Genomic DNA, 24,469 nt, shown 5'->3' on the forward strand with positions numbered 1-24,469 from the left:
GGCAGAGAACCGCCAGCTGCTCTATACACGGTGTAACAGGTGTCGTTCTCTGACCATCTTGTCATAATCTTATTTGTGAATAATTATGTACGATTTCCTAGATAACAGCTCTCATCCTCCCAGGAGCGTCATCATTTACACACTAATAATACACAGGAAATGGCCAGAATCCGTCTATCCTGTGCACAAAGAACTGGGGGTCACTTCGGGGTGAATGTATGATAATGGGCAGAGAAAACTAACTGGAACTATTGGAGCATATATATAACTAACTGAATATGTAATTATAAAAGCAAAAGTTACAGTGGGTACGGAAAGTATTCAGACCCCTTTACATTTTTCACTCTTTGTTTCATTGCAGCCATTTGGTAAATTCTAAAAAGTTCATGTTTTTCTCATTAAAGTACACTCTGCACCCCATCTTGACTGAAAAAACCCCAGAAATGTAGAAAGTTTTGCAAATTTATTAAAAAAGAAAAACTGAAATATCACAAGGACATAAGTATTCAGACCCTTTGCTCAGACACTCATATTTAAGTCACATGCTGTCCATTTCCTTGTGATCCTCCTTGAGATGGTTCTACTCCTTCATTGGAGTCCAGCTGTGTTTAATTAAAGTGATAGGACTTGATTTGGAAAGGCACACACCTGTCTATAGAAGACCTCACAGCTCACAGTGCATGTCAGACCAAATGAGAATCATGAGCTCAAAGGAACTGCCCAAGGAGCTCAGAGACAGAATTGTGGCAAGGCACAGGTCTGGCCAAGGTTATAAAAGAATTTCTGCATTACTCAAGGTTCTTAAGAGCACAGTGGCCTCCATAATCCTTAAATGGAAGAAGTTTGGGACCACCAGAAGTCTTCCTAGACCTGGCCGTCCAGCCAAACTGAGCAATCGTGGGAAAAGAGCCTTGGTGAGAAAGGTAAAGAAGAACCCCAAGATCACTGTGGCTGAGCTCCAGAGATGCAGTAGGGAGATGGGAGAAAGTTCCATAAAGTCAACTATCACTGCATCCCTCCACCAGTCGGGCCTTTATGGCAGAGTGGCCTGATGGAAGCCTCTCCTCAGTGCAAGACATATGAAAGCCCGCATAGAGTTTGCTCAAAAACACATGAAGGACTCCCAGACTATGAGAAATAAGATTCTCTGGTATGATGAGACGAAGACAGAACTTTTTGGTGATAATTCTAAGCGGTATGCGTGGAGAAAACCAGACACTGCTCATCACCTACCCAATACAATCCCAACAGTGAAACATGGTGGTGGCAGCATCATGCTATGGGGGTGTATTTCAGCTGCAGGGACAGGATGACTGGTTGCAATTGAAGGAAACATGAATGCGGCCAAGTACAGAGAAATCCTGGATGAAAACCTCTTCCAGAGTGCTCTGGACCTCAGACTTGGCTGAAGGTTCACCTTCCAACAAGACAATGACCCTAAGCACACAGCTAAAATAACAAAAGAGTGGCTTCAGAACAACTCTGTGACTATTCTTGACTGGCCCAGCCAGAGCCCTGACCTAAACCCAATTGAGCATCTCTGGAGAGACCTGAAAATGTCTGTCCACCAACGTTCACCATCCAACATGATGGAACTGGAGAGGATCTGCAAGGAAGAATGGCAGAGGATCCCCAAATCCAGGTGTGAAAAACTTGTTGCATCATTCCCAAGAAGACTGAAGCTGTACTAGCTCAAAAGGTGCTTCTACTCAATACTGAGCAAAGGGTCTGAATACTTATGACCATGTGATATTTCAGTTTTTCTTTTTTAATAAATTTTCAAAAATTTCTACATCTGTTTTTTTTTTCAGTCAAGATGGGGAACAGAGTGTACTTTAATGAGAAAAAAATAATGAACTTTTTAGAATTTACCAAATGGCTGCAATGAAACAAAGAGTGAAAAATTTAAAGGGGTCTGAATACTTTCCGTACCCACTGTACTTATAACACAACTAGATGGTGTCCAAACTTTTGGTCTGTACTGTACATTACATTACTGATCCTGTACTGATCCTGAGTTACATCCTGTATTATACTCCAGAGCTGCACTCACTATTCTGCTGCTGCAGTCACTGTGTACATACAGTACAGACCAAAAGTTTGGACACACTTTCTCATTTAAAGATTTTTCTGTATTTTCATGACTATGAAAATTGTACATTCACACTGAAGGCATCAAAACTATAAATTAACACATGTGGAATTATATACTTAACAAAAAAGTGTGAAACAACTCAAAATATGTCTTATATTCTAGGTTCTTCAAAGTAGCCACCTTTTGCTTTGATGACTGCTTTGCACACTCTTGGCATTCTCTTGATGAGCTTCAAGAGGTAGTCACCGGAAATGGTCTTCCAACAATCTTGAAGGAGTTCCCAGAGATGCTTAGCACTTGTTGGCCCTTTTGCCTTCACTCTGCGGTCCAGCTCACCCCAAACCATCTCGATTGGGTTCAGGTCTGGTGACTGTGGAGGCCAGGTCATCTGGCGTAGCACCCCATCACTCTCCTTCTTGGTCAAATAGCCCTTACACAGCCTGGAGGTGTGTTTGGGGTCATTGTCCTGTTGAAAAATAAATGATGGTCCAACTAAACGCAAACCGGATGGAATAGCATGCCGCTGCAAGATGCTGTGGTAGCCATGCTTGTTCAGTATGCCTTCAATTTTGAATAAATCCCCAACAGTGTCACCAGCAAAGCCCCCCCACACCATCACACCTCCTCCTCCATGCTTCACGGTGGGAACCAGGCATGTAGAGTCCATCCGTTCACCTTTTCTGCGTCGCACAAAGACACGGCGGTTGGAACCAAAGATCTCAAATTTGGACTCATCAGACCAAAGCACAGATTTCCACTGGTCTAATGTCCATTCCTTGTGTTCTTTAGCCCAAACAAGTCTCTTCTGCTTGTTGCCTGTCCTTAGCAGTGGTTTCCTAGCAGCTATTTTACCATGAAGGCCTGCTGCACAAAGTCTCCTCTTAACAGTTGTTGAAGAGATGTGTCTGCTGCTAGAACTCTGTGTGGCATTGACCTGGTCTCTAATCTGAGCTGCTGTTAACCTGCGATTTCTGAGGCTGGTGACTCGGATAAACTTATCCTCAGAAGCAGAGGTGACTCTTGGTCTTCCTTTCCTGGGGCGGTCCTCATGTGAGCCAGTTTCTTTGTAGTGCTTGATGGTTTTTGCAACTGCACTTGGGGACACTTTCAAAGTTTGCCCAATTTTTCAGACTGACTGACCTTCATTTCTTAAAGTAATGATGGCCACTCGTTTTTCTTTACTTAGCAGCTTTTTTCTTGCCATAATACAAATTCTAACAGTCTATTCAGTAGGACTATCAGCTGTGTATCCACCAGACTTCTGCACAACACAACTGATGGTCCCAACCCCATTTATAAGGCAAGAAATCCCACTTATTAAACCTGACAGGGCACACCTGTGAAGTGAAAACCATTTCCGGTGACTACCTCTTGAAGCTCATCAAGAGAATGCCAAGAGTGTGCAAAGCAGTCATCAAAGCAAAAGGGGGCTACTTTGAAGAACCTACAATATAAGACATATTTTCAGTTGTTTCACACTTTTTTGTTAAGTATATAATTCCACATGTGTCAATTCATAGTTTTGATGCCTTCAGTGTGAATGTACAATTTTCATAGTCATGAAAATACAGAAAAATCCTTAAATGAGAAGGTGTGTCCAAACTTTTGGTCTGTACTGTACATTACATTACTGATCCTGAGTTACATCCTGTATTATACTCCAGAGCTGCACTCACTATTCTGCTGGTGCAGTCACTGTGTACATACATTACATTACTGATCCTGTACTGATCCTGAGTTACATCCTGTATTAAACTCCAGAGCTGCACTCACTATTCTGCTGGTGCAGTCACTGTGTACATACATTACATTACTGATCCTGTACTGATCCTGAGTTACATCCTGAATTATACTCCAGAGCTGTGCTCACTATTCTGCGGTGTCCAGTAAGTAGTGAGCAGATTGTGCAGTGATCTGTTACTTACAGGGAGAATGATAATGATTTGTTGACAATTCATTACTACATTTGCAGGAGGAATAACAGAGGAACATTACAATACAAGTTTCCAGAATTGTTACTTTGGGGCCTTTCTGAGACCTCAGACCCCCGGAGCGGTGACGGCTCCTTATTAATTGTTGCTGTTGCCCCCTGCTGGAGATATGAGCACACTGCACTCTCTCCTCATTGGTGCGTTACCTGGTCGATGTTGAGGCGCAGCGGCAGAAGCGTCACCCGAAGACAACATTCCTGTGGGGAGTGGGAGGACTCGGGCCGGACATGTAAGGCTTTCACTGTGAGCTGAGGAAGGAGGACACAGAATGTAAGAACAGATCAGATCCGCGCAGTGACGTCCGGCCGAGAATGTATCTCACTGTACCGAGACCGGAGAGAGTCCGTGCACAGCGAGACCGGAGAGAGTCCGTGCACAGCGAGACCGGAGAGAGTCCGTGCACAGCGAGACCGGAGAGAGTCCGTGCACAGCGAGACCGGAGAGAGTCCGTGCACAGCGAGACCGGAGAGAGTCCGTGCACAGCGAGACCGGAGAGAGTCCGTGCACAGCGAGACCGGAGAGAGTCCGTGCACAGCGAGACCGGAGAGAGTCCGTGCACAGCGAGACCGGAGAGAGTCCGTGCACAGCGAGACGGTGCAGAGGTGTTACATCGGGGGCGATCCTGGCCGTAACTGACAGACGGACGCCGGGGGGTTTGTCAAAAGTATATTGGGCACCGATGGGAGGCTGTGGGCATGGGCCAACTAGGAGCGGCCAGAGATTGCCAGTATGGTATTTATTAATATATGTGTATTATCAATGCAGAGTGTGGCGCACCACGGCTGCCATCCAGGCCCTGTGCGGGGAGTGCAGCTCTGCAGCCGCCATCAGTAGAGGGCATCGTACCCTGGTGATATGGGGACTTCCTAGAAGTGGAAATGTTCAGTACGGATTAGAAAAAGGATAGATATTAGGTCCCTCCATGGTCACGGGACCCCTCCATGCTCACGGGCCCCTCTCACAGCCGCCAGCCATACTTCATCTGGAGATAAACAAAGAAATCGCCGGCACATATGGCAGAGAGTCTGCACGATGTCACAGATAGAAGCGTCGTAGATGAAGGAAATGTCACCACTTCCCCGTAATGGTTCCCCCGGGGTCAGTACCGGACGCCCATTACCAGTCATGAGCGGCTTTATCTGCAGGGTGGATGTGCTCTGTCTGTACGTTATCGGCCATATGGACCTGATATACTGCACAGACCTCCGGCATCAGGACAGGAGGAGCAGAGTGACGAGTGCACCATTGCTCCGGTGCATTGTTTTCCCCTTCATCTTCGGGAACAGCGGGGGTCCCAGAAGAGGGACACGATGCCGACACACACCAGCGATAGGCCCTGCCTCTCACCATGTTGGAGTGTGCCTTCCTTGGCATCTCTTTGCTGCTGTACAGATGGAGGAACTTATTCATCTGAGACGAAGCCAGCCGATCGCGGATCTCCAGGTCCTGGACGATGAACACCTGGCGCGACACCGGCTGCTCGGGGAGTGTGCACTCCGCCGACTCGTCGGCCTGCGGGTAAACCTCGTGCTGGAACTTCACCTGGAGAAACAAGATGGATCATAAGACAAAGTCCTAAGGATCCGGTCACACGAGGCCTCTCGGCTGGACCGGAGCACAATAGATCTGTGCTGCCCTGCTCTAATCCACTCCTCCCTGGCAGCACCGTGACCTCACACGAGGGCTAGTTGATGCCAGAAGTGGCAAGCACGCAGGCCGTAGGAGTGACCGCTGGTCTGGATGCCGGACCGGGGAAGCGAGAACCATTACTGCTCAACTCTACTCTTAGATTAGGAGAAACCTGAGCAGTAGCGGAGTTTACATTAAAGCAGAACTCTTCAGCTGCTGCAGTACTACAACTCCCAGCATGCTAGAGAACGTAGGAGCTGCACACAGACGATGCCCCTGTGTCCACACTGCTGTACCTTAGTCAGCTGGATCTCCATCAGTAAATCCTGATTTCTCCCCCGGCCCCCGCGGACGACGCTGCTGCTCCTCCTGGTCGGAGTACTCGATGGTGAGCTGTGCGGACTCCTGAGCACAAAACAATCAACGCCTCCATTATGGCAATGTGCAGACACAGGGACTGATATCTAGGGGGCGCCATAGTTTCTACCTCCCAATATTTATATTGTCTTTATGGAGCCTAAAAAAAAAAAAAGTCTAACTGCACCCAAAGTACTTACATGTAGTGTTTGACAGGGGAACTACAAGATGCAGCATTCCCAAAGTCTTTTCCCCCGTACAGATGCCATACTAGGGAGACTTCTTTTACCACGTATCGGACCACCGGGACTGGAAAGTGGAGGGGGGCTTTACTGGTGTCAGACTTTCTCCCAGGAGAGCAGAAATAGTTCTCCTTAATCACGATGTCGTCATCGACGAGTTTCTTCACCGACGGCTCCTCGTCTTTATCCTAAAACATAAGGAACGATATGACATGGAAGCCGACGGAGCGGCATCCGGGTCACAGTGAAGGGGATCGGGGTGGGCGTCATCCAGCTGAAAAGGACTCTGGAAGGAGCATTGTGATAGGAGCCACCCTCTTGCTGTCAGCCAATCAGTAATGGCGAGAGTAACCCGAGTACTGATGGGTCTGTGATGCCAGCAGCATAGAGTCCTTTTCAGCTGAATGACAGGCGCAGCATACATCACTACATGGAGAAATCTAACAGGTGCTCTTGTTTATAGGGGTATTCCTGCCTCATGAAGTGAGCTGGGGGACCCCCACTTATCCTGTGAGTTGCTGTCCCGGCTATGTAGGGAACTCCAGCTCGGCCTCGGAGGGGCACACATACATTGTAATGAGTGCAGTTGACTCACCGAGACCAGCGTCTTGGGTGCGTACAGGATACAGAAGTCGTCGCTTTCCAGCGGAGCATCGAGAAGGGCGTCATGTATAAGATGTGGCGTCGCCGTCGTGAACGTGGGACTGGATTCTTCAGACACAGCACCGCTCTCGTCAGGAAACAAAAACAGGTCGGAGCAGGGAGCCTGGTGCAGATCGGACCGGCCATCAGAGACACCTGGGAGATGAACGCACGTCACTAGGTCAGAGCTCCCGATAACAGCAGACCCTCCTGTTCCCAAAGCATTGCAAATAAAGACACTTTGCAATAAAAGAAAATAATAATCTTCCGTTTTGTGTATACAGAACCACTGCAGAGCAATGGTGTCATGTGTTAACCCCTTAAAGGACGCATTAACCACACACACATGGCAGGAGAGCGGACAGACCCGTCTCTGGTTACACGGTAAAGCCACAGTACAGACACCGGATAACAGCCATTACCATCCCCTTAATATCACACTAGACGCCATATTTTCTGCATTACCGTTCAGCTGTGATCTTGCTGGCGCGGCATCTTGGTAAATATCGGTGTCTTCCATGGCGTCGCTCATTAGATCCCGCAGGATCTGCTGCTCTTCCTCGGCCAATGTTGGCCGCCGGGTGCCAGGTGCGGCAGATGCGTCAGTCTGCAACATAACTACAGGTTATCTCTGAGCCATCCCCACACATCACACTGTAGAATGGTCTCCTAAGTGGGTGGTCTTTTATTGCTGACCTTTCTGGCTTTCTTATGCGCTCCGGGGGAAGAGTGGGGTCTGGCGGGCGGGTGCAGATCTCCGTAGCTGGCGATGTACTGGATGAGGTTCATTAGCGCGGCGCAGGAGTCGGAGCAGGTACGGATATGGATCACGTCGCTGGAGCAGTACATCTCGAAGCGTGGTCTGTTCTGCCAGGACGAAGGACAAGGGGGTTAACGGTGAGCATAAAACACATTAATGTGGATGGAAAAGATTCTCCTTCTGTAGGAAAGCAAAGCATCGACGTCTGGTGTCGCCTCCGGAAAAAATCCAGCTGCAGCGGCCGGGATCGGAGTCACCTGTGATCATGGCTGTTTAACCCCTTAGGAACAGGGAAAGGGCTCTATATGTCACCCAACCAGTACCCAAAAGGCTGTGGATAGGTTTAAATGGCAGCCGGGGGTCTGACAAATGCCCCCCAGGTCACACACACAATGCCCTAAAGCGACAGCCACTGTATATGCAGAGAAGGTTACCTCCTCTCCAAACTTTACCGCCAGGATTGTCAGCTCCAGAAGCCCCATGTCCAGAACACGGACGTAATCTGGAAAACAAAATATTAGTGTCACCGACACGACCGAATACTCCTCCTCTGCTCGCTGTCAGTGAACAAAAAGTCTACACCATTCCCAGACGCCCCCTTCTTAAATGCTTAAGTGCCCCAAGATAAAAATAAAAAAAAAATACGCTCTCCTCCCGTACCGGCACCGTTCCAGCAGCGTTGGCGCTGTGTCTCCTGGCAGTTGTGATGGAACTGTGTAGCCTGCAACCAGTCACAAGCCGGCGATTGGCTGCAGCAGTTAGAGACTGTGACGACGTTACTGGAATGGTGCTGATCCGGGAGGGATTTTTTATTCTTTAATTTTTTTCTGGACACATTGGAAGGAGTCAGGGATTGTGTGCAATCCCATTACGGTAAAAGAAGGTCGTCACTGACAGCAAGAAAACATTAGGAAATGATACAAAATAAACATTAGTAACTGGAAGACCGGACGGACTATTTCATAATGAAGTCTTGGTGCTTAAATGATAGGATAAAGGTTGTCTACGTCACCTCTCTGTGCAATTATCACGCTCACCTCGGCTCAGGTTCACCGACACGGCGTTACACCTGTCCGATAAATGCAGGGCCGCCTCGTCCAGGATAATCCTAAAAATGAGAGGAGGGGAGAGGGGTCAACATACTGCAGAATGGGGGGTAAACCAACGGCAGAGAGCGGCCTGCACCACAGCTGCCTAATAGATTAATATCTTGGGGGGCTCAGAGAAGGGGATCTCACCGGAGACTGGAGGAGGATTTGTCCAGAGCGACGCTGCAGGAAATACTGAAGGTCTCCACCGTCAGCAGAGCTCTAATCGGCAAGTACAGAGGCCTGAGAAAGACAGCATGGATCAGAACACCGCGGGCTCCATCAACCTCTGAGAGATGCAGGTATATGTGATATATAAAACGCTCGCAGGGGTTGCTCGCAGGTGCCAGCTGTATAACACAGCCGCCGCCTGCGCTGTATGGAGAGCGCTCAGTTCCCAGCTCTATGGCGTTCAGTTGTGATGATTGATGAGGTTCATTACCTGTAATCCAAAGCACAGCTCCAGAGGTGAACATGGAAGGTGGTGATGGAGGTAGGGGGGCTATAGCCTAAAACGGGCTCATCCGAAATATTCAGGAACTGTAATATCTACAAAGCACATAGAAAAAGATCATTATGAGATCAGTCGGGGCTGGATCTGCTGATAATTCCGCCCCTTTAACTGCAGCCATATTAATCAGACAAGATAAAAGGTGACCTGCTCGTGCCACGTGTGCTCCGACTGAAGAACCCGGTGTTTCAGAGTCGCCCCCCGCAGTCCAACGGCAACAAGGAATTCCTGGAAATTGACAAAGAAGGATTTAAGATGCAATGAACATACTCTACGGCCCCAGGACACCATCCTTTTTTTTTTATTCACCGTAAAGTGATAAGACTTAGTACGTGATCAACAACAAGAGTTCACCGCTTCTACTTCGTACTTTTTTTTTGGGGGGGTAAATTTAAAATATAACCTTTAATACTTATTTCATAAAATACAATACAAAAGACACATCCCCCTGGTGAAAGACACACACACATATAATATAATATATAATATATATATTATAGGAGCTAAATGTCCCTATAGCTCACACTCAAGCTCACCCCTACCTGACGGCGGAGGTTGGCATTCTTTTTCCTACGCCCGTGGCGCCCCCGCTCCTCGGCAGCCGTCCCTTCTCGCCCTCAAGGCCCTAATACTAGAGGAAACTGAGAAACAAGTACCAATACACAATATTGCTGCCGTATAACCCTATTGATATCTGGTTCTGTGATGTAACCAAAAATAGAAGAAAGTACTGGTGCTGTAAATTATAGACTGATTTTAGGATATACCCTTCAGTATGGGGCAAAACATCTTACATAAAGTGCTGGTGCTTTAGGAATATACACCAGTGTCTACTGCCTCGACATTGAGATAATAATAAATGTATAGACACGACTTATTGTACTTTTCCCCAAAAAACAGCCAACAAAAATTTGCACTTACAGGTCAAATGGTGAATATCTTTCACCAGGGTGATGTGTCTTTTGTATTTCATTTTATGAAATAAGTATTAAAGGATATATTTTAAGTTTACCCCCCCCCCAAAAAAAAGTACGAAGTATAAATGGTGAATCCCAGGACACCATCCATTATTAATCTAAACATGGTAAAAAACTAACTCAGAACGTCAACATATATCTTCATGGCAGTCAGAGAGGTGTCATTCTGATAGAGCTCCAAATACCCAGCATGTAATAAAAATGTATCTACCTGCAGCCACCACTAGAGGGAGCTCACTGTATGCACACTGATATCCCAGTAAGCAGGAAGCTCCCTCTAGTGGTGGCTGTGATAGACAATGCCATCACTTAATTTAAGTCTCAGCGACCTTTCAAGTCAGGCTAAATTAATGGCCAATGCAACGACAAAAAGTGCAAAATTATGTTGTTTTCAGCCTCCGTCCACACAAAGCATTGGCCACTAGGTGTCTCCCTACTGTGTAACCCTGTTTAGTCAGGCTCTAGCAGAAGAGACCCTGAAATAGATTGCAGAAATAAGAAGCAGGCCTTAATCCCCCTCAGTTGCCCCACGCATCTGCAGAGAGCAGGGGCCAGCCTTTGTCCTCCTGCTATTCGGTTTCTCATACTGCATCCACATATAACAGATGTGTGGTCAGTTCAGGACAGACAAGCCATTGGACAATGCAGATTATGCAGCACTGGGGAGGAAGGGGTCCGATGTTTGTAACCAATTACGTCTCGGCCTGGGGTTCAGCTTTCGGATCTATGACTTCTCGCATTATTCCAGATCTTCAGCACTTGCTCTTTACTTTTGTACAGTAGAGTGTGTTGGTTCCATCTACTGGCCACTTTGCTGTACTGCTCTGGATGTTTAAACATCTTACTTAACCTACATACAGTACAGACCAAAAGTTTGGATACACCTTCTCATTTAATGTATTTTCATGACTATGAAAATTGTACATTCACACTGAAGGCATCAAAACTATGAATTAACACATGTGGAATTATATACTTAACAAAAAAGTGTGAAACAACTGAAAATATGTCTTATATTCTAGGTTCTTCAAAGTAGCCACCTTTTGCTTTGATGACTGCTTTGCACACTCTTGGCTTTCTCTTGATGAGCTTCAAGAGGTAGTCACCGGAAATGGTCTTCCAACAATCTTGAAGGGGTTCCCAGAGATGCTTAGCACTTGTTGGCCCTTTTGCCTTCACTCTGCGGTCCAGCTCACCCCAAACCATCTCGATTGGGTTCAGGTCTGGTGACTGTGGAGGCCAGGTCACCTGGCATAGCACCCCATCACTCTCCTTCTTGGTCAAATAGCCCTTACACAGCCTGGAGGTGTGTTTGAGGTCATTGTCCTGTTGAAAAATAAATGATGGTCCAACTAAACGCAAACCGGATGGAATAGCATGCCGCTGCAAGATGCTGTGGTAGCCATGCTGGTTCAGTATGCCTTCAATTTTGAATAAATCCCCAACAGTATCACCAGCAAAGCCCCCCCACACCATCACACCTCCTCCTCCATGCTTCACGGTGGGAACCAGGCATGTAGAGTCCATCCGTTCACCTTTTCTGCGTCGCACAAAGACACGGTGGTTGGAACCAAAGATCTCAAATTTGGACTCATCAGACCGAAGCACAGATTTCCACTGGTCTAATGTCCATTCCTTGTGTTCTTTAGCCCAAACAAGTCTCTTCTGCTTGTTGCCTGTCCTTAGCAGTGGTTTCCTAGCACAGATTTTACCATGAAGGCCTGCTGCACAAAGTCTCCTTTTAACAGTTGTTGAAGAGATGTGTCTGCTGCTAGAACTCTGTGTGGCATTGACCTGGTCTCTAATCTGAGCTGCTGTTAACTCGGATAAACTTATCCTCAGAAGCAGAGGTGACTCTTGGTCTTCCTTTCCTGGGGCGGTCCTCATGTGAGCCAGTTTCTTTGTAGCGCTTGATGGTTTTTGCAACTGAACTTGGGGACACTTTCAAAGTTTTCCCAATTTTTCAGACTGACTGACTGACCTTCGTTTCTTAAAGTAATGATGGCCCCTCGTCTTTCTTTACTTAGAATTTGTATTATGGCAAGAAAAAAGCAGCTAACAGTCTATTCAGTAGGACTATCAGCTGTGTATCCACCAGACTTCTGCACAACACAACTGATGGTCCCAACCCCATTTATAAAGCAAGAAATCCCACTTATTAAACCTGACAGGGCACACCTGTGAAGTGAAAACCATTTCCGGTCACTACCTCTTGAAGCTCATCAAGAGAATGCCAAGAGTGTGCAAAGGAGTCATCAAAGCAAAAGGTGGCTACTTTGAAGAACCTAGAATATAAGACATATTTTCAGTTGTTTCACACTTTTTTGTTAAGTATATAATTCCACATGTGTTAATTCATAGTTTTGATGCCTTCAGTGTGAATGTACAATTTTCAAAGTCATGAAAATACAGAAAAATCTTAAAATGAGAGGGTGTGTCCAAACTTTTGGTCTGTACTGTATACAGTGATGGCCGAAAAAGTGTTGACACCCTTGAATTTGTTCCAGAAAATGAAGTATTTCTCCCAGAAAATTATTGCAATTTACACATTTATTTCCTTCGTGGGTATTGGAACAACACAAAAAAAATGGAGAAAAAAAAAAAGACAAACTGGACATAATTTCACACTAAACCCCCATAATGGGCCGGATAAAATTGTTGGCACCCTCAACTTAATATTTGGTTACTCCCTTTGGAATAAATAACTCCAATCAGTCGCTTCCTATAACCACCAACAAGCTTCTTCCACCTCTCAGCTGGAATCTTGGACTCTTCTTACAATCTGCTCCGGGTCTCTCATATGTGAAGGCGTCTTCTCCCAACAGCAATTGTAAGATCTCTCCACAGGTGTTCAATGAGATTTAGATCCGGACTCATTGCTGCCACTTCAGGACTCTCCAGCGCTATGTTTCCATCCATTTCTGGGGGCTTCTTGAAGTATGTTTGACGTCATTGTCCTGCTAGAAGACCCATGACATAGGATGCAAACCCAGCTTTCTGCCACTGGGCACTACATCATGATCCGAAATCCTTTGGTAATCTTCAAATTTCATGATGTCTTGCACACAGTCAAGGCACGCAGTGCCGCAGGCAGCAAAACAACCCCAATACTTTGTACCTCCACCATATTTGACTGTAGGTACGGTGTTCTTTTCTTTGTAGGCCGCATTCCACTTTCAGTAAACAATAGAATGATGTGCTTTACCAAAAAGCTCTCTTGGTCTCATCTGTCCACAAGACGCTTTCCCAGAAGCATTTTGGCTTACTCACATACATTTTGGCAAACTGGATTCTAGCTTTTTTTAGGTTCCTGTGTCAGCAGTGGGGTCCCTCCTGGGTTTCCTACCATAGCGTTTCATTTCATTCAAATGTGGATGGATAGTTCGCGCGGACGCTGATGTACCCTGAGCCTGAAGAACAACTTGAATTTCTTTGGACTTTTGGGGCTGCTTATCCACCATCTGGACTATCCTGCATTGCAACTTTTCATCAATTTTTCTCCGCCGTCCACGTCCAGGAAGATTAGCTACAATGCTATGGTGTGACAGGTTTACCGCGACAGAGGGGCCAGAAGACCGCAGCATCTGATGTCACGTACTCCTGCACTGATCAAAAGCACTTCTCCTTCATATTAAATGGTGCAGGATTCTGATAGTGGTGCAGAGGTTAATCTGTTCAGCTTGGAGTCTCTGAAGCTTCCCAGCTTGGATGATCTCAGCTGTTCAGTGTTGGCCACTCCCCTCTCCTATATATAAACGCCTCTGGTCATCTGGATTGGCACTGTTAGTTTGTCATACTGCCTGGTGTGGAGAGATCAGTTGTTGGTAGAGGCATTTGGAGAGTTGATCTGTGACTGTTGCTTTGTGATTAGTCTGTGTGCAAATCCTCATCCCCTCCTATTTAGTTTCCCTTCCTTTTCTCCCCGGTGTTCCCCTCTGTTGTCTGTGACTGCATATTTGTATGAATGGCATTTTCATTTATTCCTGTACGTTCTTTCTTGTTAGTCTGGTTCGTGTATATACATACAATATTCCTCCCCACTTTCCTCGTTGAAGGGAGGGAACATACTGAGGTCAGATTCAGGAGTTCAGAAGGTACATAGCCCCAGCGTCTTCACCATCAGAAGTAATCTGGAGAGCAGGGATAGCTAGGACACCCCTAGCATTATGGACAGGAAAGGAACTCCTGGCGCTGGGATATCCGATAACAGAGTCGTGACACATGGGTTGTAAACGTCTTGATTATGTTGCACACTGTGGACAAAAGGAACATCAAGATCTCTGGAGGTGGACTTATAAACCATCTCAAAGTTACATTTTTCAATTTTAGTTCTCAAGTCCTCAGACAGTTCTCTTCTCCTCTTTCTGTTCTCCATGCTTAGTGTGGCGCACACACAGTAATACAATGCAAAGATTGAGTCAACTTCTCCCCTTTTTATCTGGTTTCAGGTGTGATTTTCATATTTTATATGCAATACCTCCTTACAGTATAATAAACAATTTAGACAAATTAGTCGTCTGTTATTTCATAGCAATATTTTATTACAATTTATTCAACACAGCAAAAAAAGGAAAAAATTATAATAATTTTTTCCTGTTTTGCTGTGTTGAATAAATTGTAATAAAATATTGCTATGAAATAACAGACGACTATATTGTCTAAATTGTTTATTATACTGTAAGGAGGTATTGCATATAAACTTTATCAATTTGGGTCACTCCTTATGATTTATTTATGGATCTATATATCCTTTATGCGGTTAGTGATTTTATATTGCCCACACCTGTTACTTGCCACAGGTGAGTGTGAACGAGCATCAGATGCTTGAAACAAGGTTGTTTTGCCACAATTTTGGAAGGTGGCCAACAATTCTGTCCGACCCAATTTTTTGGAGTTTTCTGTGAAATTTTGTCCAGTTTGCCTTTTTTTCTATGTTTTTTTTGTGTTGTTCCAATACACACGAAAGGAAATAAATATGTGTATAACAAAACATGTGTAATTGCAATAATTTTCTTGGCGAAATATTTCATTGTCTGGAACAATTTCAAGGTTTCCAACACTTTCGGCCATGACTGTATCTATGAGGTTCATCCATTTACTGCTCTTAAGTAAATCCACTTCTATTCCACCACTCATGTCCTACCGTCATCTGATTTTGACATTTTCTCTATGGATTTAAGTAAAGTTTGGATATATTCTGCAATGGTATGTGGAAGCTCCATATATTTTCTTGCGATGGTTTCTTGCGAGGATTACATTAGCACAATGCTTCGTAGATGTTTTTGTACTGAGACTTTTGGGCTGTGTTGATTTAAAGTCAAGTGATTGGAGAATGGAAGGAGCAGAGACGGCTCAACGTTCCTGCACGTGTCAGACAGGAGCGTGGCCCTTTAACTTGGCCATGCTTTTACTTTGATTCTAGGAGGAATGGCGGCTGAGACGATCAGGATGGATTGGTATTGGAGCTTAGCAAAATGCATCTCAGGACTCTGCTCTGGCGGCCACAACAGTGGTTAGCGCCTCCTCCGACCTGCCGGCATCCCTGATGCATCCCCTCGATTAGTAGGCTCAGCACGTCGTCATGCAAGTCTGCACCGGACCTAATGATCAGGAGAGGCGCTGGCCATACTGGCAGGTAGGGGGTGGTCCGCGGGGCTCCAGAGACCACCAATGTACGCACCGGACCAGGGTCCTGGAAATTTTGTGCTCAACTCCTTTGGTTCCACATAGGATTTCATTCACTGACAGCAATTAGGGATCTTGAAAAACTGAACTTGAAACGCTCAGGACCACAAGATATCAAACCGTGCAGCTTATAACTCAATCAATAGACCTTGGTGTTACTGTCAGATTTCTCGGACTGGATTTTCACGGCTACGGTCAGCATGCTCATGGTGTCCACTCCCACGCCGTTACTGGACGCACGATGACTCCCATCTTCTCCAGAGGGATAAATGGTCGGCTCCAACCAGTGCGGCTGGGGCAAGCTGGGCAGCCTGAGGTCCGCAGGGAGCACGACGCCATCTACAACACCTGTCCAAGAGATGGGTATAAGTATGGGGGGCCTGATACTGCGGTGGGGCACAGAGGGGCAGGTGCAAGGCACCGCTGCCCGCGGGTATGAGGGTGGCACATCCAATCACTACAATGGTGTCTGGCTTACCTTGATGGTAAAGGCTTAGGCTGCTGGCGTGGAGACATAAGAAGTGCTTGTCCTCCAGTCCTTCATATTTCGTCACCGTGAAGAGAGACCCGCTGGTGAACTCCAGCCACAGCTCTCCGTGCTTGTCCGCCATGACTCGCCCGTCTGATTGCTGCAGGGAATGGAAATCCGCTTATAATTAATAGCGATTCACACAAATCACCAAAAGTAAATTAATGAATGTGGAATCTAGGACTCGCCCCCAATCTGGGGACGGCGTCTGCTGCAGAGCTGTGGAGCCATAGAGAGAATATTCGTCGTTCTGTAAACTATATAAATGACAGAGCGACATATCGAACCTTGACGTCTGTGAATATGGACGCCAGGCCGTGGTTCACGTTCACCAGGACCGACAGGAAGCTCTGGGACTGTTTGCTCGGACACTCCAGCTTCCTCTTCCTCCGGCTGTGGTAGTTGGAGTCCAGGATGTAATCGTACTGCAGGGTCTCCTCCTCCGAACCGCTGTCGTCATCTGCGAAGAATCATCGCTCAAGTAAAAACGCAGCATTAAAGGGATTGTTCAGGATTCAGGCAATCAGTATCAGAGTGGAGAGGTCGGATACCCAACACCCCACAGATCAGCTGTGAATAGGGCCAGGGAGCTGAGCTGCTCCATTCACTTCAATGGACGCCGAGCTGCGGTGCCCAAGACAAAGTGAATGTGACCCAAGTTGCGGCACCTAAGAACGGCCACCCCAGTGTACGGATATGCCCGCATCCAGCCCATTACGCCGCCCGCCTTCAGCTCCACGCTCCGCCCGCCTCCATGCGCCGCCCGCCTCCAGCTCCATCCACCTCCACGCTGCGCCTGCCACCAGCTCCATGAACCGCCCGCCGCCACAGGACCCCATCTGATCAATAGGCCATAAATATCTACGTCCTGGCACAATCCCTTTGACTCATGGTGTTTCTTAAGATCAAAAACTAAACTGCAACATTTCCATCATATGTGATTTCACTCTTACAGCGCAAATGAAAGAAACCACATCCAGGTGCAACTTACTACCTGTGCGGCAGGTGAGGGAGAACCGGCTGCCACCATATAAGCATCAGATCAGCAGCCCCAGAGCAAGCACAGAGGGGTCTATGATCAGCTAATGGGGAGCAAAGGACCCCTATAAATACCCTCCGTCGACCTGAGAAATTCTCACCGTAATGTAGTGTGGACTTAAAGGCTCCGCTGGAGTCTTTGCTGAAAGTGTGAATGAGCTGGCTCGCCACCGACAGGCCGATGCCGTAGGATAGGTTCTCAAAGGTCTCTACCGGTGAAGGGGCGGTGGGCTCCCAGAGCAGCAAATCGTTACTGATCCTGAAAAAGAGACGCGATCAGCAACAGCGAGGACAACGCAGAAACACGACCGTAACTGCGATTTAACCAGACAGCAAGTTCTTTCCCATTATGTGCAATGCCGGATTAAAAGGAATTTCACTTAGAATGAATAATCCCATTTAACCCCTTAGACACTGATAGACCAGATTTATAAAGAGAAACCTCCTGATCTGTTGGTCATCAGCAGTCCAGTGGTTCACTAAGAAGCGGGAAAAAACAGTTTCTAAACTTTTAAACCAGACAGAACTTTTTGTGTGATGGATCCCACAAGCCCTCGGACGCACCTGTTGTAGAGCTTCTCGTAGAAGACCTTGTTGGGCAGCATCAGAAAGGCGCTAGGCAGCGTCAGCTCCAGCACATAGTGCGAGTTACTGATGGCCTTCTCCTGGAACTCCGTCATCTCTATGGCGTCTCCGGGCATCACCATCTGCAAAAGGATGGATCAGTCAGCACCAGGGACAGAAGATCTGATGGATCCAGGTGGGAGTCCTGAGAGTCCCCCTTTATGACTCCACATACTTCTTCATTTTCAAACATGACTCTCCGAGAGGAGAACGGGGACGGCTCTGGACGTCGGAAGTCGCACACGTCTTTAAGCGAGTGAGAAGTTCCTTCATCATCCTCCTGAAATCTTCCATCACCCTCATCATCCTCCCCAGCAGACACTCTCTCCAGGATGGAGTGCACGGCGATGGGATTGATTCTCAGCACGATCCTGAGGACGAACACAAAAGGTTCACAGGAAAGGAAATCGCTGTAAGATAGGAACCTGTAGAACTTTCTAATACTCCAAGCTCTCATTCCTCATCATTCTCAAGAGCAGGAAATATAAATTGCAGATAGGCTGCAAACCCAGACCCCGCTAATACTGATCACAGCCAACGGCTCCTGCCAGAGTACCAGTGCAGGAAAAGTGTACCCAGTAACTGTACCAGCAGAATAGTGAGTGCAGCTCTGGAGTATAATACAGGATGTAACTCAGGAACAGTAATGTAATGTATGTACACAATGACTGCACCAGCAGAATAGTGAGTGCAGCTCTGGAGTATAATACATTACTGATCCTGAGTTACATCCTGTATTATACCCCAGAGCTGCACTCACTATTCTGCTGGTACAATCACTGTGTACATACATTACTGATCCGGAGTTACATCCTGTATTTACACAGTGACTGCACCAGCAGAATTGTGAGTGCAGCTCTGGAGTATAATACAGGATAAGTAATGTAACATGTATTTTTCTGATTATAACACGTAATGAGGACGGACCTCGGCCAGTCAAAGTTGTCTGATGTGGTCATGTCTCCATCGACTTCATTGCTCTTCTTCACGACCCTTATGAACAGGGTCTGTGGGCCGTCGCTCTCCTCCTGGAAGGCCCCTGGAGAAGACACAGAGTAAAGATTGGATAGACTGATGTAAGGTGGACGCCACTCACTGGATTCTCTACTGCGGCCGCTCACCGGTTAACTCCTTGAATGTGAACTCCAGCTTTAATTGTTCTGGGGAGCAGCCGCCGAGGACCTCAGTCTTAAACTCCGCATCTGAGAAGTTTAAATGTAAGACTTCTTTTTGGAGGGATTTCTTGAACCAAGGACCTCGCTCCTGGTCAGATCTGAGGTCCGGTATCGGAAAGCGCACGGCGAGATGGAGCGATGGTGCAGAGACCAGCACGGAGGTCCTAGTGTTTGCTGGAGATCGGGAGTCATCCAGAAGGACCTCCGGAAAGTCTTTGTGCTGGAAGAATAAAAGAAAAATTGTACGAGGCGCCATATTGATAGAATATGGACCACAAGAACCATCAGCATTAGTTAACCCCCCCGGCGTGGTTTTTGCTATTTTTTCCCCTCCCCTTCTTCCAACAGCCAAAACTTTTTTTGTGTGTTCTTATGGCCCACTACCCGTGGCCTTCTACCCTGCATGGCTGCATATATACACATTGTACACACTCACCAGACTGATGTGCTTGTTATAGGACGTGAACAGATGAGACGTCATCATTTCTACGGTTCCCAACTTCTGCGCCTGCAGCATAGAATTCAATCTATCCACAATGGTGATATCCAGCTCACAGGAGGCGGCCGACAGGTGGACGAGCAGCTCCGACCGCTGCGGAAGGGAACTCAGCCGCCCAGAGCTGCCCTATAGAGAAGACAATGGCGTTACTGCAGACCGGGCCGTGTACTCATACAACCCAAACCTAAAGGACTCCGATACACCGAGGAGAAGGATCAGCGCCGAGGAAAAGGATCAACACCTGGGCTGTGGCTGGATAGTCTCATCTGTATTCTAAAAACACCTGTGAGGGATAGAATGAGAAGTGGAAGGAACTGCAGCAACTCAGACACGAAGTGGAGACCCTGTAATGTTACAGAGCGGGGGGCTGAGTGCTGAGGAGCAGAGGGCAGAATAGTCACCTTTGCTCTGCTGACCCCATAACTGAAAAGTCCAGACCTCCTCTGGTATAACATCAGCACAAACGCTTTGTCCCCATCAAGTGCTACATGGCCGAGCAGCTGCATGCAGCCTTACATTACCAAGCACAATGCGAGTGTCGGATGGAGTAGTGTAAAGCCGCCAGCACCGGACTCTGGAGGGGATGTGTTCTGTGCACCGACGGATCGCACTTCTATTATGGAAGAGTCTGGGTTTGACATTACCCCCTGACTGCATTGTGCCGCTGTATATATGGTGGAGGAGGATAATGGTATGGGCTGTTATCAGTGGTCGGCATTGGGCCCTTAGTTCCATTGAACATACACAAGATATTGTGGACAATTGTAGCTTCTAAATGTGGGAACAGTTTGGGGACGGGCCTTATCTTTTTCCCATGACTGAGACCAGTGCAATGCTCCGTATAGACATGGAGGAGGGAACATGAGCGGCCGCACAGAGCCCGGACCTCAGCCCCATCCAACACCTATAATGGAGGCTGTGAGACCGGTCTTCCCCCAACATTACGGTCTGACCTCACAAATGCTCTTCTGGATGAAGGGGCAAAAATACCCAAAGACACCTATAACATCTTGTAAAAATCCTTCCCAGAAGAGCGGGAGCCGTTATATCTGCACAGGGGCGACTTCATGTTAATGTCTATGGATGTAGATGGGGGGTCAGGAAGTCTCCGGTAGTGTAATGTGGGGGGCACATACTTTTCTCCATACACTCTATAATGAATGATACAATAAAGCACTGCTGCTCTGATAATGGCTGACACCCCGGTAGCTCAGGAGCACAGATGCCGCATGTAGAGGTTGTTTTTATCTGTGTGTTTTCCTGCGGTTTTGGACAACATCTGAGAATCCACTGAAAGCTTAGCAGGTCTTCAGGCAGCGTGACCCTCACCTGAGCCCCACGGTTCTCCGAATGCTTGTAGTGCAAGTGGACGCACGGTGACGACCGGCGGTCCGGATCTGAATCCGGGGTAAATTTCAGCAGCTGTAAAAAAATAAATAAATAAAATCAACATTGAGAGCCGACTGTAAGGGAATGATCGCAGCTATCCCTGCCGGATACTGTGGAAATGTGGAGCCGTGCGAGGGATCAGAATGAAAACTACTGCAATCCTAATAGATTCTGTGCTCTCTACATCTCCGCTTGCTGTCAGTGAATAGAAAAGCTGATCACTTACATTTAGAGGCAGAACGGCCCTCGTCATGTGCTGCCCGGCTGGAGTCATGTATCCGTGCCCCCCAGGTCTATGAGCCCATGATCGGGTGCAGGTCATCACTCACCTATTTACTATTCACTGAAAGCAAGCAGAGATCGGTATCATGGTGTCATTTAATCCCTTAATGATGGGGGCAATTTTCTTTTATTCTCTGTTTGTTCCGAGATCCATAACTCTTTAATATGTTCACTGGCTATATATTCTCTTTACCATATATTAAAGAAAAAGACAAAACACTATTCCGCCATGTTTTTTTGGGATTCGCTTTTATGACGTTCATTGTGCGGTAAAAAGGGACCCTGTAACGGGACTCTTCAGGTCACTACAATTACTGCAATACCAAACATGCATGCATTATATACAGTACAGACCAAAAGTTTGGACACACCTTCTCATTTTAAGATTTTTCTGTATTTTCATGACTGTGAAAATTGTACATTCACACTGAAGGCATCAAAGCTATGAATTATCACATGTGGAATTATATACTTAACAAAAAAGTGTGAAACAACTAAAAATATGTCTTATATTCTAGGTTCTTCAAAGTAGCCACCTTTTGCTTTGATGACTGCTTTGCACACTCTTGGCATTCTCTTGATGATCTACAAGAGGTAGTCACCGGAAATGGTCTTCCAACAATATTGAAGGAGTTCCCAGAGATGCTTAGCACTTGTTGGCCCTTTTGCCTTCACTCTGCGGTCCAGCTCACCCCAAACCATCTCGATTGGGTTCAGGTCTGGTGACTGTGGAGGCCAGGTCATCTGGCGTAGCACCCCATCACTCTCCTCCTTGGTCAAATAGCCCTTACACAGCCTGGAGGTGTGTTTGGGGTCATTGTCCTGTTGAAAAATAAATGATGGTCCAACTAAACGCAAACCGGATGGAATAGCATGCCGCTGCAAGATGCTGTGGTAGCCATGCTGGTTCAGTATGCCTTCAATTTTGAATAAATCCCCAACAGTATCACCAGCAAAGCACCCCCACACCATCACACCTCCTCCTCCATGCTTCACGGTGGGAACCAGGCATGTAGAGTCCATCCGTTCACCTTTTCTGCGTCGCACAAAGACACGGTGGTTGGAACCAAAGATCTCAAATTTGGACTCATCAGACCAAAGCACAGATTTCCACTGGTCTAATGTCCATTCCTTGTGTTCTTTAGCCCAAACAAGTCTCTTCTGCTTGTTGTCTGTCCTTAGCAGTGGTTTCCTAGCAGCTATTTTACCATGAAGACCTGCTGCACAAAGTCTCCTCTTAACAGTTGTTGAAGAGATGTGTCTGCTGCTAGAACTCTGTGTGGCATTGACCTGGTCTCTAATCTGAGCTGCTGTTAACCTGCGATTTCTGAGGCTGGTGACTCGGATAAACTTATCCTCAGAAGCAGAGGTGACTCTTGGTCTTCCTTTCCTGGGGCGGTCCTCATCTGAGCCAATTTCTCTGTAGCGCTTGATGGTTTTTGCAACTGCACTTGGGGACACTTTCAAAGTTTTCCCAATTTTTCGCACTGACTGACCTTCATTTCTTAAAGTAATGATGGCCACTCATTTTTCTTTACTTAGATTTTGTATTATGGCAAGAAAAAAGCAGCTAACAGTCTATTCAGTAGGACTATCAGCTGTGTATCCACCAGACTTCTGCACAACACAACTGATGGTCCCAACCCCATTTATAAGGCAAGAAATCCCACTTATTAAACATGACAGGGCACACCTGTGAAGTGAAAACCATTTCCGGTGACTACCTCTTGAAGCTCATCAAGAGAATGCCAAGAGTGTGCAAAGCAGTCATCAAAGCAAAAGGTGGCTACTTTGAAGAACCTAGAATATAAGACATATTTTCAGTTGTTTCACACTTTTTTGTTAAGTATATAATTCCACATGTGTTACTTCATAGTTTTGATGCCTTCAGTGTGAATGTACAATTTTCACAGTCATGAAAATACAGAAAAATCTTAAAATGAGAAGGTGTGCCCAAACTTTTGGTCTGTACTGTATATATATATATATATTTTCATAGCTCAGACTTAGTGATACCGAATATGATTAGAAGACCTTCAGTAGCCCCCGCCAGCTGACACAGCAAGCACTTCGCGACCCAGGATCGCTGTGTGAGGAGGCTGATGGGGCCGGCATGGACGTTCCCCACTAGGTTCATGCCACTTAAATGCCTCAGCCAGAGATGGACATTGGCAGATAAGCAGCAGAGATCAGAGCGAGCTCCGATCACTGACGTTAGCAGTCGGTGCTGGCTGTATGACCCTGCTGCTCCAGACGCCCCAACACCCCCAGGACATTATGAGGGCCCTAAATGCATCTGAACTGAATAGCAAGACATGATTGGAGTTGTAGTTTCCAGCAGTCGGACAGCTATATGTTGATTTCCCAAAAAGAGAAGAAGATGAAGGGAACCTGAGATGAGATTCATGCTGCCCGAAGCACGAGGAGAATGAATCTCAGTCTGGCTGGCTGTGATTTTGTAGCCATGTACGCATTTCTCTGAAACGCTGAGGCTGGGGTCCGTACATCTAGGGTCTAGGATGTCGATTCTACTCAACTCGTTCCTGTGCATACATATATGGGAGACAATTTTTTTTTCATGTAAATGGACACATTTTGGCTGAAAAATAATTTTTGTAATTGGGTTTTATCAAAAATGTTGCCCCATTTGCCTTCAATAGTCTCCATGTTGCACTGTTTAATGCTGGCTGTGGAATGAGTTATCCGAGAGTCCACCAGTGAGTTCATTCTGACAGTATATGTAACGCTTATCTCTTTCTTTTCCGCAGCTCCTCTCAGAAAATTTATGACCGCAGACCAGATCAAAGTTGAATGTGGAAGGAAATAAAAGCCTATAGAGACCAAACAGTGCAAAACTTTTAATGAAACCCAATTGCAAAAATTATTTTAGTCCCAAATCCAGGCATTCAAGTAAAAAAAAAAAACACCTTCTCCAAAACAAATGAATGCTTTTAGA

At 46.5% G+C, this 24,469-nt stretch overlaps 1 protein-coding gene across 1 annotated transcript in view; it reads right to left on the reverse strand.

Annotated features, from left to right (window-relative positions):
- The window catches only part of ATG2B (autophagy related 2B), a 44,044-nt gene that overhangs the window by 8,296 nt on the left and 11,279 nt on the right, over positions 1–24,469 (reverse strand). Inside the window, exons 14-35 of the mRNA XM_073638520.1 lie at positions 21,172–21,264; positions 19,780–19,968; positions 19,290–19,563; positions 19,096–19,207; positions 18,344–18,539; positions 18,109–18,251; positions 17,646–17,803; positions 16,794–16,966; positions 16,456–16,606; positions 16,126–16,325; positions 9,463–9,543; positions 9,247–9,353; positions 8,955–9,047; positions 8,754–8,824; positions 8,151–8,218; positions 7,653–7,823; positions 7,422–7,563; positions 6,910–7,112; positions 6,273–6,502; positions 6,012–6,120; positions 5,434–5,628; positions 4,233–4,334 (exon numbers count right to left, since the gene is read on the reverse strand). Of these exons, the coding sequence (XP_073494621.1) occupies positions 4,233–4,334; positions 5,434–5,628; positions 6,012–6,120; positions 6,273–6,502; positions 6,910–7,112; positions 7,422–7,563; positions 7,653–7,823; positions 8,151–8,218; positions 8,754–8,824; positions 8,955–9,047; positions 9,247–9,353; positions 9,463–9,543; positions 16,126–16,325; positions 16,456–16,606; positions 16,794–16,966; positions 17,646–17,803; positions 18,109–18,251; positions 18,344–18,539; positions 19,096–19,207; positions 19,290–19,563; positions 19,780–19,968; positions 21,172–21,264 (3,261 nt within the window). The remainder of the gene's footprint in view (positions 1–4,232; positions 4,335–5,433; positions 5,629–6,011; positions 6,121–6,272; positions 6,503–6,909; positions 7,113–7,421; positions 7,564–7,652; positions 7,824–8,150; positions 8,219–8,753; positions 8,825–8,954; positions 9,048–9,246; positions 9,354–9,462; positions 9,544–16,125; positions 16,326–16,455; positions 16,607–16,793; positions 16,967–17,645; positions 17,804–18,108; positions 18,252–18,343; positions 18,540–19,095; positions 19,208–19,289; positions 19,564–19,779; positions 19,969–21,171; positions 21,265–24,469) is intronic.

Source organism: Phyllobates terribilis, unplaced genomic scaffold (genome assembly GCF_046119375.1).
Source record: "Phyllobates terribilis strain yellow unplaced genomic scaffold, ASM4611937v1 Scaffold_7__3_contigs__length_470593459, whole genome shotgun sequence".
Lineage (NCBI taxonomy): Eukaryota > Metazoa > Chordata > Amphibia > Anura > Dendrobatidae > Phyllobates > Phyllobates terribilis.